At 36.7% G+C, this 19,670-nt stretch overlaps 1 protein-coding gene across 3 annotated transcripts in view; it reads right to left on the bottom strand.

Moving 5' to 3' along the window:
• Positions 1-19,670, bottom strand: part of iqgap2 (IQ motif containing GTPase activating protein 2) — a 225,485-nt gene that overhangs the window by 121,246 nt on the left and 84,569 nt on the right. For all 3 annotated transcript variants that reach the window (XM_039758410.1, XM_039758409.1, XM_039758411.1), the window contains 3 exons: positions 7,412-7,479; positions 6,100-6,213; positions 5,500-5,678 (listed from right to left, as the gene is read on the bottom strand). In XM_039758410.1, coding sequence (XP_039614344.1) covers positions 5,500-5,678; positions 6,100-6,213; positions 7,412-7,479 — 361 coding nt within the window. The remainder of the gene's footprint in view (positions 1-5,499; positions 5,679-6,099; positions 6,214-7,411; positions 7,480-19,670) is intronic.

A 19,670-nucleotide genomic window follows, 5' to 3' on the forward strand; every position in this document is an offset into this window, starting at 1 on the left:
TCAAGACTATCAAGGGATTCTAGAGAGAAATGTGCTGGCCAGTGTCAGAAAGCTTGGTCTCAGTCGCAGGTCATGGGTCTTGCAACAGGACAATGACCCAAAACACACAGCTAAAACACCCAAGAATGGCTAAGAGGAAAACATTGGACTATTCTAAAGTGGCCTTCTATGAGCCCTGACCTCAATCCTATTGAGCATCTTTGGAAAGAGCTGAAACATGCCGTCTGGAAAAGGCACCCTTCAAACCTGAGACAACTGGAGCAGTTTGCTCATGAGGAGTGGGCCAAAATACCTGCTGAGAAGTGCAGAAGTCTCATTGACAGTTACAGGAATCGTTTGATTGCAGTGATTGCCTCAAAAGGTTGTGCAACAAAATATTAAGTTAGGGTACCATCATTTTGTCCAGGCCTGTTTCATGAGTTTATTTTTTAAATAATTCTGTTGAAGCATGGTTGAAAATCAATGTCTGACTTTCATTGGTTAAATTTCATAGAATTTTTATTTATTATTACTTTTGTCAGATTAAAGTTATTTCTGTGACCATTTTGAGTTTTTCTTTCATTGACTGAAGGGTACCGACAATTTTGTCCACACACATACACATATATATACACACATACACATATATATATATATATATATATATATATATATATATATATATATATATATATATATATATATATATATATATATATATATATATACATATATATATATATATATATATATATATATATATATATATATATATATATATATATATATATATATATATATATATATATATATATATATATATATCTATATATATATACACATATATATATATATATATATATATACATATTATATACATATATATATATATATATATATATATATATATATATATATATATATATATATATATATATACACATATATATATATATATATATATGTGTATATATATATATATATATATATATATATGTATATATATATATGTGTATATATATATATATATATATATATATATATATATATATATATATATATATATGTGTATATATATATATATATATATATATATATATATATATACACACATATATATATATACATATACACATATATATATATATATATATATATATACACATATATATATATACATATATATATATACATATATATATATACATATATATATATACATATATATATATACACATATATATATATATATATATATACATATATATATATATACACATATACATATACATATACATATACATATATATATACATATATATATATACATATACATATATATATATACATATATATATATATACATACATATATACACATACACACATATATATATATACACACACATGCATACATATTATATATATACATATATAATTACAACTCAGCAAATCTTGCCACTATGCCACGGAAAGTGTTGTATCATCTTTGAACCTTTTGTGAGAGTGTTTACAGTAATCCCTCGCTATATCGCACTTTGGCTCTATCGCGGATTTTATATGAAAGCATAACTAAATATATAACGCGGATTTTTCGCTGCTTCGCGGGTTCTGCGGACAGTGGGTCTTTTTACTTCCTTGTACATGCTTCCTCAGTTGGTTTGCCCAGTTGATTTCACACAAGGGACGCTATTGGCGGATGACTGAGAAGCTAACCAATCAGAGCACGCAGTTAAGTTCCTGCCTGCTGAATGCAGTGTTAACCAGGAAGTCTCGTCTCACTCATTCAGCATCAACGTGTTTCGCTGTGTGAAGAGTTGTGCTCTTTTGTGTTTATCTTTGTGCATAGTCAAGCCCTTCATTATGGCTCCAAAACGATCTGCTACTGCTTCAGGGGCCGTGCCCAAGTGCAAACGGAAGATGTTAATGATTGCCGAAAAGGTAAACGTTTTGGATTTGTTGAAGGCTACGATTCTTTTTATTTAAAAAGTAGGAAAGGAATATAAGATCTACGGCCGCAGTGTCCTTTTAACCAGGGTGCAAAACGAGTTGTAATTGGATGTAATAAGGCAGTAGTCCGGATGGAATCTGCTTTAGGGATTTGCATTGAAGACTGCCAGAAGAAGAACAACGGCAGTGCTACACAATCGCCTGAAGTGGCTCCTTTAAGGGCTGTAACGCTCTCCTTTGTTGTGCAGTAAAATAAAACTCATTGTTATCGGACAAGTCATCGTGTCATTGTTGGCGAGTAACCATAATTAATTTTCTACTTACAGTGCTTAGTACATGTACGCGCGTTTAGTGTCACTGTACACACATTTACTGTATACTATTTTTCTTGTATTGTACGTATTTATTGCTGGTGGCATGTCTATCGTATTGGCTGTAACATATGTGCTATCGGAGACACTCAATATCTTTAAAATAATATTTTGGTTTTACTGTATATAAACAGTGTGTTTATATACATAATTTCAATGAATCTTACCCAATATCTATGAGAATACAAAGGGATTATGCTGTATAACTCTGCGGGGAATATTTATAAACAGTGTGGGAGAGTTTATAAGGGCTTAAAATATATAAAAATAACCATAGAAACATATGGTTTCTACTTCGCGGATTTTCACCTATCGCGGGGGGGGTCTGGAACGCAACCCCCGTGATCGAGGAGGGATTACTGTATTTGATCTTTGGACTTCAGGTTTCACACATTATTTAGTTTGTCTCAACATTTTGTCATTTACTATTAAAATATGAAGAACATTTCTGTTTTAACAATGTGTTTACACAGATTATTGTAGAAACTTAACACACATGAAATGCATGTGTTCCAAATAACGATCTATTATTTCCACTCTAAAACTCCAGCACTTCACTCCCAGATAATCAAGGCATGAGTTGGGAGAACTCTGTGTACGTTCTGCGGCAGTGGGGGGATGGAATAGCAGGATGCTTGCTGCTTGTCTTTATCGGCACATTTACAGGACAAAAGATGCTGGCGGAGAGGTGCAAAGGGATTTAAGGTGGGCCGGATCTACGTTTTTTCGTAGGCTCTGGTAATTCTAGTGTTAAGTGGGGAAAGCATTGCGGTTTCTAAGTAGGGCTGGTCAGTCACACTGGGTGTGCTGAAAGCAGCTATCACTTAGTCACTGCTGTTAATGATACAACCCCACACATAAGCAGCACAGTAACTAGGAGCTCCCAATCCATTAATAACTGCTTCAGTCACTGGGCTCCAAATTGCCATCAGACTTCAACCAGAATTATATCCAGGTATTATTCACTGTGGTCAGAGGTAGATACCTGTGCAAATCAGCTTTTAAAGTGCCATAGAGGGTGCACAATCCCCAGTAGCACTATCTTTGCCACAGTTACGTATATCCAGTGACATGGGTGAACCCAATGACCACCCTACAATCTTGCTACAGGAGGCCTTGGTTTGTTAAGACCCGCCTATTGCACACTGCCAACACACTGCTTTTCTGTCAGGATGTGCTCCCTTAACCTAAATATACCAACCCACAAGACAACAGGACTATTTACCCATAGTTGGGGCAGTGTTTAACGTGCGTCTGTGGGGTCAACTTCAGCTCTGAGAAGTTTAGCCTGGGAACACAAAGTACCCAGGTACCATGTGTAGACACAAGGCGGCTCAGCAGATGTCTTGGCTTTGTACTGTCAGAGGATAATTACACACGTAGCTCTGTTTTTCACACCCCTGAACTCCCTGGGTATGTGAAGCACCTAGTGCAGTAGTGTATAGTTTTGTGGTAGGTGTTTGTAAATTAGTGCATGCTACTTCCTTCTTGCAGCTCTCTCCTATAGCGACTGCCACTGGAGTCAAATGCATAAGTCTCCTATGCCAGTACATATACACACACACACACACACACGATCTGAATATGATAATTATCTATACGTGTAAATATACATATACATACTTACACACACAAATATTGTATGTTAAGTTTCTCTCATAACACCTTTTCGTTTATGCTTTGTTCTCTTGGTGTGTACATGGATTTGGAGATGGCTCAAGAGCACCCCCTAGGGTTCACAATGGAATTTAAGTTTGAAAGTTAAAAAGGTAATTTCAAGATATTAATATTCCCAAATTAGTTATCTGAGGATTTTTTGTGATGAAGTGAAAAAAGTTGGCAGCTTAAAGACAGTCCTATCTGTGAGGCACAATCTAGCACAACAGCGAAAACAAATGAAAAAATAATCAACACATTTTTTCTTTTTAATCACCAAACTACTTAATTGCACAATAGAATTGCTGTAAAGAAATAAATTAGTGTTCCTACCAATAAATAACTTCAAACATCAGAGAACATGGTATAACGATACAATGAATTCAAAAGATACAGACCATTCTAACGTCTGTCAGAATCTGACAAAAACGTGTCAGAATCTGAAAATATATTTGAGAGCTCACTGACAGATATGCAGTCAAAAGATGGAAGCTGTGCAGCATCATCTAAGGTTCTGCTAGAGCAGTGTTAAAAGTTGCTAGGCACATTTACTACTTTGGTGTATTGAGTAGTGTAATCTAAATCTTCGGTGGCTCTTAATTTTCAACAAGATTAAGAGGAGATTAGTAAACTGGGCATGTGAGCACAACATTTAGTTCAAATGCATATTTTACACTTCATCTTGTAGCAAAAGTAAGCTACTAGTTCTTAGAACTTCACATTGACTAGAACTGTATTGTTGTAATTGAGTGAGAATGAACACATATACAGTAGCTGGTGAAAATGGATCATTCACTTTTAACACTAGTCCAGAAATGTCTGAGTATGCAAAAGTATGGTTTGGTTTTATAGAGTGGTTTCTCCATTGCAACAGGTCATGCTCATTTTTAACACATGTAATGTGTTCTCTCCACAAACACACACACACAAAACACATATTTATACAAAAAAGGCAAGCACACCTTGAGAGTTACCCAATCATGCACCCATTAGTCAACAAAGGTCACACGGTCCTGCAGAGGGTTATTTTCTCCAGGGTCACATTACCTGGAGTTTCTATTTCTTCTCCTCATGCAATTTTGCCATAGCTTTTATAATAATACAATGATACTATTACATCACTGTTTATAGGATAATAGTGGTATCAACAACTTTTAAGTTATGTACACCATATGTATTTACGGATGTCTGATTTCCTTCTGATGTAAGAAGTAGTAGTAGAATATTTTAGTAACATCTATCCTAAACTTTAAAATTATGTTTTCCTTAAGGTAAATTATATCATTTTTTTAAAGCACTTTGAGCAAAACACAGGTTTCAAATGTGCTATTTACATAAATTATGTTGACAAAGCATGTTTTTAATTAACTTAGGTTAGTCACCACTGATGCATTTACTAATGCTTCTCAAGCATAAAGTGCAGTTAAACCAGTACTAGTTAATAATTTTGTGATGCCATTTCTTCCATTAAAATAATAAAACAATCTTATAGACAACAGTTTAATAAATTACAAATAATTGAAAAATAAAAGCTTTATATATACCTTAGACTTGCTATTCTGTACTTTTGAGTTTTTGGTTTGGCTGAGCTCAGACTGATATTCTTGAGCCAGTTTATCTTGTATGTTTTTCAGCAGAGCATTTGGGTTTTTCAAAGCAGAAAGAGTCTGATCTGGGATTCCTTTATCTATTGCTTCGTTGATAACAATCACTGCTGCATGTACTAGAGACAGATGCACAAGAACAGCAGATAAATAAAAGCATTCATGGAATAATCCTGTACATTTTAAACATATTCAATTAAACAATTAGATGCAACTGCAATGAACAAAGTTAAGCTATTTAGGAAAAACCAAGACTAGTAATAGTTCATTGGTACTATTAAATAGCAAAATATCAAAATAAAAAATGCCATCTGCTTGAATGGCAGAAACATTTAACAGTGCAGGGAAAAGTAATTTTGTATTTAACAGAACTGTTTAATGCTTTATTCCTGATTGCTTCAAGGCAAAAAATATTTTATTGTTTTAGCTGTATCATTTTCCAAATAAAATGCTCAAACATTATTACATTGTATGTACAAAATTTCAATAACCTTAAGAATGTTCTTTATACTGAATTATAAGGAAGAAAATTAGATTTACATGCAGCTTCATCCACCGACAACTCGTTGGCCAAGATCCCCCCAATCTTGCTGAAAGCTGGCATCTGTATTCCATACTTTTCCAACTCTTTTGTCATGTTGCTAATTTCTTCTTCTACAAATAAGAAAAGAACATACACCAGTGAATTTTTAGATTCTTTTTAAAGAATGTCTGATGTATTATGTCGATGAAATAAAAGTTCACTTGACAGTAATTCAGGCAGCCACCACATACAATCATTCACACAATTGTTGGTTGTTATAGCAATGTATGTCTATATCTATATAGCAGTTTGCTTCTTTAAGCACAGCTTTGGTTTAGCACACATTTTTGACATCACTTTCCGCCTTGTGGGCTTGGTGGTAGCTGGTGAATGACTCAGGATCAGAGAAAATGGTAAAAAAATATTATAATGCAATTTATCAACTGAGAAACTATGCCTCACATGTTGGAACAGTTGTGTGAGACTGTTAGCTTTCTTCCTTTTCAATAGTTTTTTCACTTTTGTTATGGTTCCAAGCTGCAAATTATCTTTAGGAATGTTCATTGCAGCATTTTTGTACCAGAAGGAAAAACAAGAAAACTGCAAATAAAGATTTACAGTGTGATAAAATTTGGTAATATAGAATCCATAATTTACTTTTTCACTTTGCCCAACAGTGTGTTCAGTTCTCATAATAAATCATATAAAAAATGAAGCAATAGTAAGTCTTTTAATTTGTTCAGGGTTCAAAATACCACTCCTAATTAGAATTGAGGATTAGAAAATCAATCTGGAGCAAAAATTATTTGCTTGTTTATCAGAAGACCCAATGGGTTTCAAAATTTAAGGGAAAATTTTTACTCTATAAAACCATGACTAGAGCTCTAATTATTCTGTTCAAGTTGCAACTGTCTTTTGTTCAATTGCTCAAAAATTGAAGTTTTGCAATAATTATGAAAAGTTGCTTACCTTCTTTTATTTGGTTCTCTCTTTAACTATGGCATTTAATAACACCAAAGATATCAGGAGTATTGGAACACAACAGAATTCATTATGCTAGGCTATGTCTTAAAAACAGTTAGTTACTTTGCCTTTCATAACCATTTTTTACTTTTCTCACAGAAAACAGTGTTCAATCTTATAACTGTATTTTCAAAATGCAAATAGAAAATAATGATTATAAGGCAGTCTAAGTGGCATAGTTTTTACATTTTGTAGTGCTTTGTACATAGCCAGCATGTTCAAACATTGTAAGATGTTATGTCAAGAAGGCAAGCAATTCTTGTTCCACTTATAGCCTTGTAAAATGTAAAAAGCAAAATACTATACCTGTAAAATCTACTTTTCCTAATAAGTCTTGAATTTGTGGTGCAATTCCCAACTTGTAAAGATATAAACTGCAAAATAAATTAAAGACACTGCATTTAGATGTTATACTTTTAATATGTATATATACATATACACATACACAGGGTGGGCCATTTATATGGATACACCTTAATAAAATGGGAATGGTTGGTGATATTAACTTCCTGTTTGTGGCACATTAGTATATGTGAAGGGGGAAACTTTTCAAGATGGGTGGTGACCATGGTAGCCATTTGGAAGTCGGCCATTTTGGATCCAACTTTTGTTTTTTCAATAGGAAGAGGGTCATGTGACACATCAAACTTATTGGGAATTTCACAAGAAAAACAATGGTGTGCTTGGTTTTAACGTAACTTTATTCTTTCAACAACGTTTCTGTATGCTTAAATTAACAATGTTATTTATTTTTCGATATCTAAAGAATCAAGTTAATACAATCAAACAATCATCAAATTAGTTGATAGAATCAATCATTAATCAATTAAAAAACTATAATACAAAGAATCAAACGGTTTAAAATATTATTACAATTAAGGAAATGAATTTGCAAAACATATGATAAAATTATGCTTACTTATTAGTGCAATCTAAAGATTGGTGACACTTTAAATTAAATAGCAATTGGTTTTTGCGACAAGCACACCTATTTGTGGTACATTTAGATTTGCAGTCACATTTTCTGAAACCCTGCCCAGTACCAAGGGATTGTTTTATTGCTGTTTGACGTAAAGATATTTCTACAGCAGGGACATCTTCTTTCGTTAATCTCTCTTTGCAAACACTAAATTCAGAATTTGCATACTTATTTGCATATTTATTTATTTATTTTAGTGGCGCATGGCTGGGGATGGTACCCAGCCGGGATGCCCAAAAGGACCGGAGGAGGACTTTGGGGACCACGGGAACAAAGCTTAGAAGCTCAATCCTATAGGGACCAGTGGTCACTGCCAGGGGCCGCCCCAATGCCTGTGGAGCCCTGGCCCTCAGCACTTCCACCACACCCGGAAGTGCTGGGGGGGAAGAATACCAGGGACACCCAGAGCGCTTCCGGGTGCACAGCCAGCACTTCCGCCACACCTAGGAGGGCTGGCGAAAGGTTATCAGGAGGCAACTGGGTGAGCATAAAAGGGGCCGCCTTCCTCCATTCAATGCCGAGAGTCAGGTGGAAGAGGACGGAGCTCAGAGGAGAGGAGTGGAGGCGGTGAAGAGAGGCACTGTTGAGGGCCTGGACTGAGGGTGACTGGTGCTACGGCACTGGGGTGTGGGTGTGTGTGTGTGTGTGCACTTGTAAATAATAGTGTAAATAAATGTGTGTGTGTTTAAGCCAATGATGTCTACCTGTCTATGTCCTACTTGTCCCATACACACACACACACACACATATATATATATATATACATATACACACACACAAAGAAGTCTGCACCATTTTCTAAGAACTTTTTGCATTGCCTGAATTTGCTTTGTACAGCATGTGATATTTGAGAAAACCCAAGTGTAAATGTATGCAGAATATAGTAATAAGTAAACTCTGCTGAACACAAAGTGTAGGCACTTGACCTTCCTCATTAAGAATTGCAAACTTTAGTCCAAAATGTGTAAAATTTGTTTTAATGAAGCACATCACATAAACACTGAAATAGCTAACAGAAATTTGAGCCCAGTACAGCAATAGAAAGTTCTGAGGAAAAATAAAAACCAAATTAAAATACGAAAAGAAAATAAAAAAAGTAGACATTGCAAAAAAGAAGTGTCTCATTTTGAGTTGCTTAATCTAAAGGAAGAGCACCTGCATCTAGGATGTCAGGCTCATTCGGATTTTCTGATACTTCCTTGTGTTAGTGAAAAGACTTCCTGATATTGTAGTAGTTACAAGTAGTACTAGGGTGTTGTACTGTGTTAGCCATTACGAATGTAGTGAAAAGTCAAGCAAAATGACACCTTTAATTGGCTAACTAAAAAGATTAAAATATGCAAGCTGTCAAGGCAACTCGGGCCCTTCAGTTACAAGGAATATCAAAGAAATCAACTATCTGAAGACTCTGAAGGCAGGCAACAGGTAGTGATTCACTGTTCAATGAGCAGAATGGTGCAAAATTCACATAATGTAAATTTTCTGGTTTTGAGTTATGCAACTTTAAAATTAGTTGAAAAGTGAGTTCTTAAAGGGTTCAATGATGTCTTTGTTATTTTTATGATATTAAAGTAATTGGATTACCACAGTCCGCAAAAAAAAAAATCACAAAACATGAACTTTATATAGCACTATAAAGCTATACAATACAACCTTCCTCTTATAGCAAGTAAAAATTAATAAAAAAAAAAAAAAGCAGCTAACAAAACAAAGTAAATACTTGAGTAAATGTGGCATACAAAAAGCACCTGAAAGCAGGGGTTTCTACACAGCAGTAGCCCACATATGTAATAAAAAAATAAATATACCATCGTGCTTAAGGCTATGTACAAAAATGCAGGGAAATGCATTTTGTTATTATTTTGCCAGCCACGCTACAAAGATACGATTTTAAGTTACCTTCAGTGAGGGTAATGGTTAGGCCACATTTGTCATGAGATTCAAAAGCAAAGACTGAATAATGTTGCGTTATATTAGGAACAGTGTCATTTTGTTTTTTCTCTAAACTGTAATGACATCAGCTAGGAGTGACAGTGGACAAAACTGCCAATTCCAAGACTATGACATCAAAGCATGAAATGCGAGATTCATGATAAAACAGACGATGCACAGACGTAGGGTGCTCCATCAAGATCAGTGTATTATTAATTTCACATACAGTAGAAGGAGAGTAAAATCAGCATGCAAATGAGAATCCCTATATTTTACTTAAAATGTACATTTATTGGGAAACTGCTACAAAGGAAAAATGGTCATCTACTGAGTAGTGGAAAAAGTGTGATTTGGTCAGATGAGTTATCCTATAACTTGTTCTTAATAGCTGGATAATTACATGTGTGAAATACAGTCAGTTTTCTCATAATAAATGGTTCTATTGACTCTTTTATATATATGTATTTATTTAGGAAAAACATGTAAAAGAATGTGTAGTGATCATGCGAACTTTATTACAATGCATTTAAATTTTTAAGGTGGTTGTTTATGAATGGCTTAATCAGCTTGAGAATTATACAAACCATCTACAACAGGCAAGCAATTTGCCAGATTTGAAGCTAAGTATTTAAAAAAAGATTAAAAAAAAAAATAAAACAATGATATTTCCCATTGAAGGCTGCTGTCATATTCTACCAATTCAGTTTCACACACTAGTGACACAGAAGGAAAAGTACACAGTCATTACTTGTGGTGGACCAATGCCATAGAGATTTTTTTTAAGTTTCCTTTACGATAATAGTTAAAACTGTATAAGTACACTATAAGTGGTTCTATAGTTCAAAATAATATTACATAAAAGGACTAACAGTTCTTTAGTTAATAAAGCAGTGGTATATAGTACAAGTCAACAGGATTTGTGTTTAAATTAAATGCTCCATAGACTAATTCAACAGGTATGGGAAAATTTGACCAAAGGAGATTTAATTGGTTATATAAGTATTTCAAAATTAAGGACAGAAAAGAGCAGAATGCCAGCTGTTACTTTAAAAATCAGTTCTTCAACTTAAACTCAGCAGGAGGCCTACAGGGGACACTATTGAACTGACCCCAAATAATACAAAGGAAGCCAATGTAAACAAAAATGGAGAGTTCTACTACAAAAATGATAGTAAACAGTGAACAGGGCAACCAGGCTTACAGTACAAAACAATGAAGAAAATAACCTGAAGCCACACTGGGCTTAACTAGTCACAGGGCTCATCCCAAGCTACATGGTATCTACTGCATTTTTCCTCACTAGGTTTGCACCTTACTTCTCCTTCCCACTACTTCCATCTTCTCTCTACTATTTGGTATCACTTCCACTTACCATTTAAGCCCTTGTCACCACCAAAATTCCCAACTCAAAGCTCGCTGCTCTGGTGACCAGGAAGGATTTTAAAACCCCAATCAGGAACTATTGCTGAGGCAGGCCCATGAGGAGTTTAACTCCTGGAGTTATCCTGTGTCACAGAAGGCTGGGGGTCAGACCCAGCTGGGATGTCTGGAAGGACCGGGAGGTGGTCTATACATCCCCTGGGCCACGAGGGGGCAACCACCCTGGATGCTGAGGGGACCACGGGGAAGGAGCAAGGAGGCTCAAGCCCACTGGGGCCCGTGGCCACCGCCAGGGGGCACCCAGAGCGTCATGGAGTCTCACTACCGCCACACCTAGGAAGGTGAAGGAGGGACCTTCCATGGACGCCAGCAGTGTTTCCGGGTGCAAGGGCAGCACTTCTGCCACACCAGAAGTGCTGCCGGAAGAGCGTCATCAGGCACCTGGAGCACACCTGGTTGGGAATAAAAGGGCCGCCTCACTCCAATCAGGGAGCTAGAGTCGGGAGCAGGAGCAGGAAGAGAGGCCCATGGAGAGGGTGACTGGTGCTGGGAGCACTGTGTGCTGTGTAGGACTTATTTATTGGAAAATAAACATGTGGCTTTATAAAGTGCTGGTGTCGGTCTGATGGTGTTTGGACCCGGGCTCACACCTGCTATAACTACAACTATTCACTCCTACATCTTGCAGTCCCTGAACCCCTACATTTACCTTAAAATGTTTAGACCTTCACCAGGACACTAGGCTACAGTGGCTATTAGGGAGCCACATACTACCTTAGGGACTCCTAACCTGAATTCTGTGGTCCTAGCACCATCCTCCATCCATATTTATGTCACAGTAGCAATGAAAACATGGGTACCATCAACAATACTAAGATACAATGCCCCCCTTTGGTGGCCTTGTATCTAATTTACAAGAAAAAAAAAAAAAAACACACACACAAAACACTTGCCACTACCGTATGGCCTGACACCAACCCTGCAATATGTCATATTATATGCAGCTACTATACTCTCCACTATGCTCTCTATTTCAAGGATTATGGATAAAAGTCAATTTAAGGTAAATTTTCCTTTACACAGGGAACTGCAGAACTATGGAAAAGTTAACAATAAGTGCAATTGAATGCAGTGCCTTGAAGGCCTCCACATTTTGAAACAATTATATTTTACTAACATTAATAAATTAGGAGTTATTTTGATTTGTATTGGATGATTACATCAATACACCTCCATTATTATAAAAACTAATTTACTTATACTAGTAATTGCAGGACTTGACTGAATAAAATTAGATGCAGGTTTACATGGAATCCAAGGGAAAACAATCATTAATTACTTAAATAAAAAGCATTATGCAACATTTATTTTTTGCAAGCAGATGGAACAACAAGCTCTGAAGCTTAATTTAACATCTGATGCTGCCCTACATTTAAGATAAAATGACATAGTATGTAAATTAATATAAGTAAAAACTTTAGTAGTGAAACATGTGGACCAAATATGAAAATTATTAAATTATAAAAAAGACAAAACTCAAATCAATATATTATCGTTTAACCGTAAAGTCCACAAGGTATTGTTAGTAAAAAGACTATCGTCTTGTTTGGTCACCTAAGGAGCTAAAGCAGGGTAACCCAAAGCTTCTGCCAAGGTAATTTAGGCTAAAGTAATCACAGCTCCTGCTAACTTTGTCTGCCATTTCCCCACCTTTACACAGGATCAAATCATCATCATCACCAATTAATTGGCCATTTACCAGGTTCACCCAGGCTTAGCTGTCTACAAACAAAATCTTTTTCCTTCACTCTCTACTGCCCACCAACCCTATTAAAAGTTGTAATTAAAAGCAAACTTAGAGTGTTATACATTTCTTCACCTCCAACTGCTCATGAGTAATAAAACCTGCAACAGACATTCCATTATATATTGAATCTTCATTTTTTGTACTTATGAAAATGTCTCATCTTTGAAGACAGGTTTTTCCCCCAGTTCTTGTTGGGTTGTGAAGAATGGCACTTGCTGGAAAAAGATTCCAAAGAGATTAAATCCTAGGATCTTAACTATAAGACACAAAGCATCACTGAAAAATTCTGCTATGTTAAGACATGCCTCCAGAACATAGAAGTTTCCCTGTTTTTTCACCCATATCTTAAACAGAAATCAGCTTTGAAATTGTCTGAACCTGACAAAACCCACAAAAAAGTCTTCATATATAATCGTTTTTGTATGATACTCACAAATACATGAATTTTCTAACATGTTGTGGAGCATACAAATGAATTAGCATACATTTACTCCACCTAGTGGAAGAAGTTTGGATGTACAGGTTATAAAATATATTAATTTATACTTAACGGTATGTCCGAGTTTCTCTCTCTAAATTTCAGTCCAACAAGTGTTCTTAACATCTTGTAACCAACAATATTTAACTGAAAACCAAACTAATCTCTTTTTTCAGGAAATACTTTTAATGGAACTGCTGTAGACATGAACACCTTTAATACCCAATGGTAGCATTTTTTTTTAAATTACAACAGTCTGTTTAGACAGCTCTTTACCAGCTAAAATGATTGGTATTTTCAAGTCAGTTACTTCTTCACAAAAATTATATATTAGCATTTTGCAACTATGTTCTAAAGTTATGTTTTTCAATAAATTAAAAAAAAAAATACCCTGCCTTTCTCTGGTATTTAATACTTGTAAAGGAGGCTATTGGTAACAGAGCACACCAGGAAAATAAAAGCCTAACAACTTACTGAACATTCCCACTTCAATATACACAAGAAAACATGCATTCCATGTTTCTGACATGATCAAGAAATTATCATTATTTCACATATTCCTGGTACTATTTTTATTGAGGTAAGGATACACTTGTGTGATAGCAGTGGCCTTCAGGCGAAGAGTTTTCACATAAATTACGGAAGTAAAGCAACAGGACATCAAGCATGTGGCAGGAAGTTTACTGTGATTTTGTCTTGTCAAGATGAAACCACGCCACTGGGGGGTGACAGGTTATTGCAGAACAAAGCAACAGCTGGTCTTCTTTTAAAACTGCTGTGTGTATTCTCAAAACACATCTCAGCACTCAATAACTTTCTTGGCTTGAAAAATGGGTGTATTCAATAAGTTGTTAGGCTTTTATTTTCTGGTGGTGCTCCAAGCCCCACTGCTTCCATTACAAAATGCCAGGGTGGGAAAGATTTTTTTTTTTTTTTTTAATTTTATAGGAAATGCTTAACTTGGGAACACAATTTAGTGTGGCAAATGCAACACACCTGGATTTTATACAGCTCTTCTTTCAGTCATACAGTAATGGTCTGAGCATAGCTCTCTTACAGTGAATCCTCCAGATTACCCATAAAGTAGGGCATCTAAAATTTGACTGGACTACTCCAGGACACCAATCTTAATTTTTGAATAAACTTGGTAGCCTACCTGGTGATCTTCATTTTTGCACAGTCATGTTTTGGGAAGACACCATCTTGATTTTACATGAAGAATATTCTGGTTGTGTCATATTTTCTCAGCTTCTTACTTACAATTTTCAGAGTTTTCTGGGCTATGTGGTGGTGTCTTCAGAATTATATTATAATCCTTTCCTAAACTGTTCACTTGCAATGTATTTTAAAAATTTTCTCCTAAAGGTTAATTTGTTTTTGCTTACATTATTTGTTATTTATAAGATCTTACATTACTAAAATTAAAAGCAACACAATTTCTCTACTTCAACGTTAACATCAATGAATGCGGACACCACAGTAAGGGTGTGTAAAAACTTGATTTCCAATGCTCACAATTGTGTTATTGTAACCAACATCCAGTTTCCACTTTATTAGACAGACCTATATAGGACTAGATGGGATCTGAAACAGCCTAAGTTTTTTAAGCATGGATTTACAAGGTGCTGGAAACAATGTGAATTTGGTCTATGGCAGGGGTGGACAATGTTGGTCCTGGAGGGCAGCACTGGTTTTTGTTCCAACCCTGTGTCTTAATGAGAGGTCAATTATTGCTGATGAAGCACTTATTGCTCAAGTGACATTTTGATGGTTCATGTTAGTGGTCATGCTTGTCAAGTTTCCCCACCCTTAATTGCTAATTTCAGTCTTAAACAGCTGCATTCAATGTTTTCAATGGTTCTTTATTAGCAATAAGATGCAAATGACAAAGGAGCCAGCTGTACCCTTTTTAACTGGTTTCCATTGACACCTGTGTGGCTTCATCATGCACTATTTGCTTTAATAAAACACAAAAATGTGACAGACTGAAAATTTTCCATTATAGGCTTTAAATGATTTAGTTTAGTGTTTCCCAAACTTGGTCCTGAGAACTCACTGTGGCTGCAGGTTTTTGATAACACTGAGCTCATTTAATTAGCTAGTATTTTTTTCCTTTATTCGACATTCAGAAAAGCACAGCAGCATGAATTTGACAATTTTAAGACATTTAGAAATATTTCTGCTTTTTCTATAGATTTAAATGCTTAACTCTCTTTTGTGGATTTCATTCTATTTTGCCCTTTCTCTGTGCAGTTTTCCCCCTTCGTTGTATCTTATTAATGACAATTAAAAATAAGTAGAGCAAACACGCAGGCAAACAACAGTGAATAATCAAAGGCTGCAACTACTTTAATGTCAGACCCACTAATTAGTAAATAATGGAAAAGTAGAATGAAAAACCCAGCCACAGGGGATGCACAAACCAGTGTGTTTCTTTGTGCTGGTCCCAAGCCCGGATAAATGGGGAGAAATACATCAGGAAGGGCATCCAGTGTAAAATTTTGCCAAATCAATATATGGACAACAATGCTAATTTCTATACCGTATTGGTCGAGCCCCGGGTTAACAACGACCACCACCAGTACTGTTACTTAACAGGGTGCTGGCGGAAATTGGGCTACTGTTGGCCGAAGAAGAAGGAGAAGAAAAGGGGGGAGACGACGTGTCCGGAGGCAGGAGGAGAACAGGAAAGTAAAGAGAGTGGAACTGAGGGTAGGAATTTTGAATGTGGGCAGTATGACTGGTAAGGGGCCGATATGATGGAGAGAAGGAAGGTTGATATATTGTGTGTGCAAGAGACTAAATGGAAGGGGAGTAAGGCCAGGTGGATCAGAGGAGAAATGGAGCAGGGGTTATTCTGAAGGAACAGCACGTCAAGAGTGTTTTGGAGGTGAAAAGAGTGTCAGACTGAGTAATGATTATGAAGCTGGAAATTGGAGGTGTGATGATGAATGTTGTTAGTGCATATGTACTGCAAGTTGGGTGTGTAATGGGTGTGAAAGAAGATTTTTGGAGTGAGTTGGATGAAATGATGAAGGGACAGAAAGTGGTGAATGGAGCGGATTTCAATGGACATGTTGGTGAAGGGAACAGAGGGGATGAGGAGGCGATGGATAGGTGTGGTGTCAAAGAGAGGAATGAAGGTGGTCAGAGGATAGTGGATTTTGCCAAAAGGATGGACATGGCTAAAGGTGGTGAAGGCTAAAGAAAAAGGCGTATGATGAGTTGTATGAGAAGTTGGACACTAAGAAGGGAGAAAAGGACCTGTACCAATTGGCTAGACAGATGGACCAAGCTGGGAAAGATGTGCAGCAGGTTAGGGTGATAAAGGTAAAGATGGAAACATACTCACAAGCGAGGAGAGTGTGTTGAGCAGATGGAAGGAGTACTTTGAGAGACTGATGACTGAAGAGAACAAGAGAGAGAAGAGGTTGGATGATGTGGAGATACTGAATCAGGAAGTGCAACGGATTAGCAAGGAGGAAGTAAGGACAGCGATGAAAAATGGAAAGGCCATTGGTCCAGATGACATACCTATGGAAGCATAGAGATGTTTAGGAGAGATGGCAGTGGAGTTTTTAACCAGATTGTTTAATGGAATCTTGGAAAGTGAGTGGATGCCTGAGGAGTGGAGAAGTGTACTGGTGCCGATATTTAAGAATAAGGGGGGATGTGCAGGACTGCAGTAACTACAGGGGAATAAAATTGATGAGCCACAGCATGAAGTTATGGGAAACAGTAGTGGAAGCTAGGTTAAGAAGTGAGGTGATGATTAGTGAGCAGCAGTATGGTTTCATGCCAAGAAAGAGCACCACAGATGAAATGTTTGCTCTGAGGATGTTGATGGAGAAGTTTAGAGAAGGCCAGAAGGAGTTGCATTGCGTCTTTGTGGACCTTGGGAAAGCATATGGACAGGAAGGCTCGAGAGGAGCTTTGGTATTGTATGAGGAAGTCAGGAGAGGCAGAGATGTACGTAAGAGTTGTACAGGATATGTACGAGGGAAGTGTGACCGTGGTGAGGTCTGCGGTAGGAGTGACGGATGCATTCAAGTTGGAGGAGGGATTACATCAGGGATCAGCTCTGAGCCCTTTCTTATTTGCAATGGTGATGGATAGGTTGGCAGATGAGATTAGACAGGAGTCCCTGTGGACTATGATGTTTGCTGATGACATTGTGATCTGTAGAGATAGTAGGAAGCACGTTGAGAAGACCCTGGAGAGGTGGAGATCTGCTCTAAAGGAGGACAGGAATGAAGGTCAGTAGGAACAAGACAGAATACATGTGTGTAAATGAGAGGGAGGTCAGTGCAATGGTGAGGATGCAGGGAGTACAGTTGGCGAAGGTGGATGAGCTTAAATACTTGGGATCAACAGTACAGAGTAATGGATATTGTGGAAGAGAGGTGAAGAAGAGAGTGCAGGCAGGGTGGAATGGGTGGAGAAGAGTGTCAGGAGTAATTTGTGACATACGGGTATCAGCAAGAGTGAAAGGGAAGGTCTATGGGACGGTAGTGAGACCACCTATATGGGTTGGAGACGGAGGCAGGAGACAGAGCTGGAGGTGGTAGAGTTAAAAGATGCTAAGATTTGCATTAGGTATGACGAGGATGGATAGGATTAGAAATGGAGTACATCAGAGGGTCAGCTCAAGTTGGATGGTTAGGAGACAAAGTCAGAGAGGCGAGATTGCATTGGTTTGGACATGTGCAGAGGAGAGATGCTGGGTATATTGGGAGAAGGATGCTAAGGATAGAGCTGCCAGGGAAGAGGAAAAGAGGAAGGCCTAAGCAAAGGTTTATGGATGTGGTGAGAGAGGACATGCAGGTGATGAGTGTAACAGAACAAAATGCTGAGGACAGAAAGATATGGAAGAAGATGATCCGCTGTGGCAACCCCTAACAGGTGTAGCCGAAAGAAGAAGAAGGAAAAGCAGAATGAAAATCAAGATGTAAATACTGTCAAAAAGAAAAAAAAAACTACATTATTCCCATATAACTGCTTGGTACATTTTAATATTTTTTTTTTTAGCAAACAATATAGAAATTAGTTTTCTAATTTCTATATTGTTCCCAAAACACAGAACTTGGGAAATAACAGTTCACTTAATTAGCCCAGGAGTTTGATTAAAAACAGAAGCTGGTTGAAACAAAAACCTGCACAGAGGGTTACAGGACCGAGTTTGGGAAACACTAATTTAGTTGATATCCTTAGAAAGGAAAAAAAAAAAAACAATAATATAAGAACCTAATATTTCAAACTAACAAGCCATAAAATTAAATAAGGTCTGAGATTGGGTTCTATTGGTTTAGAACAAACACCTGCAGCCACTGTAGCCCTGCAGGACCAGCACTGCCTATCCCTGGTTTATGGTGAGATGATTGTATTGCAACTTTCCATTCTACCTCATTAAAGCAAGACAACATTATTACAGTTTTTAAAATGGTGGTATGATGTTTAAATGATATGCTACTGAAACAAGGCAGGATGAATTCATGCTATGTATGGCAAGAATCAAACTCCTACCATCTAGATGTTGCAACAAAAATAGCAACACTTCAGACCAGACATCATTTTTCCAAAGTTCATTTGTGACGTTTTTGTTACCTCTGTACCATCCACCTTTCTGTACTTAGCAAGTAGAAGTAGACACTTAGTATATCTATCTATCTATCTATTCACTAGCAGGTCTGATATGTTGTAGGTCCAAGATATTCTTTTGCATACCACTCTTATAAAGAGTTGTGATTTGATAATTTGAGAGATATATATGCACTCCAGGTAAAGCACAAAACTTGGATAAACCTATCATTACCCAAGTAAACCTTGCATTATCCAAAAGCCAGAATAAAAAAAAAAAAGAGTTTCTAACTTTATCCAGGTAAGTTTAGGTTTACCCACCCAGATAACGCTCAGTTTTAACAAAATGTTATTTCCAATTCAAGCTTTACCCAGGTCTGTTGGATAAGTCTAAAGACTTTCTACGCTAGCA

Source organism: Polypterus senegalus, chromosome 7 (assembly GCF_016835505.1).
Source record: "Polypterus senegalus isolate Bchr_013 chromosome 7, ASM1683550v1, whole genome shotgun sequence".
Lineage (NCBI taxonomy): Eukaryota > Metazoa > Chordata > Cladistia > Polypteriformes > Polypteridae > Polypterus > Polypterus senegalus.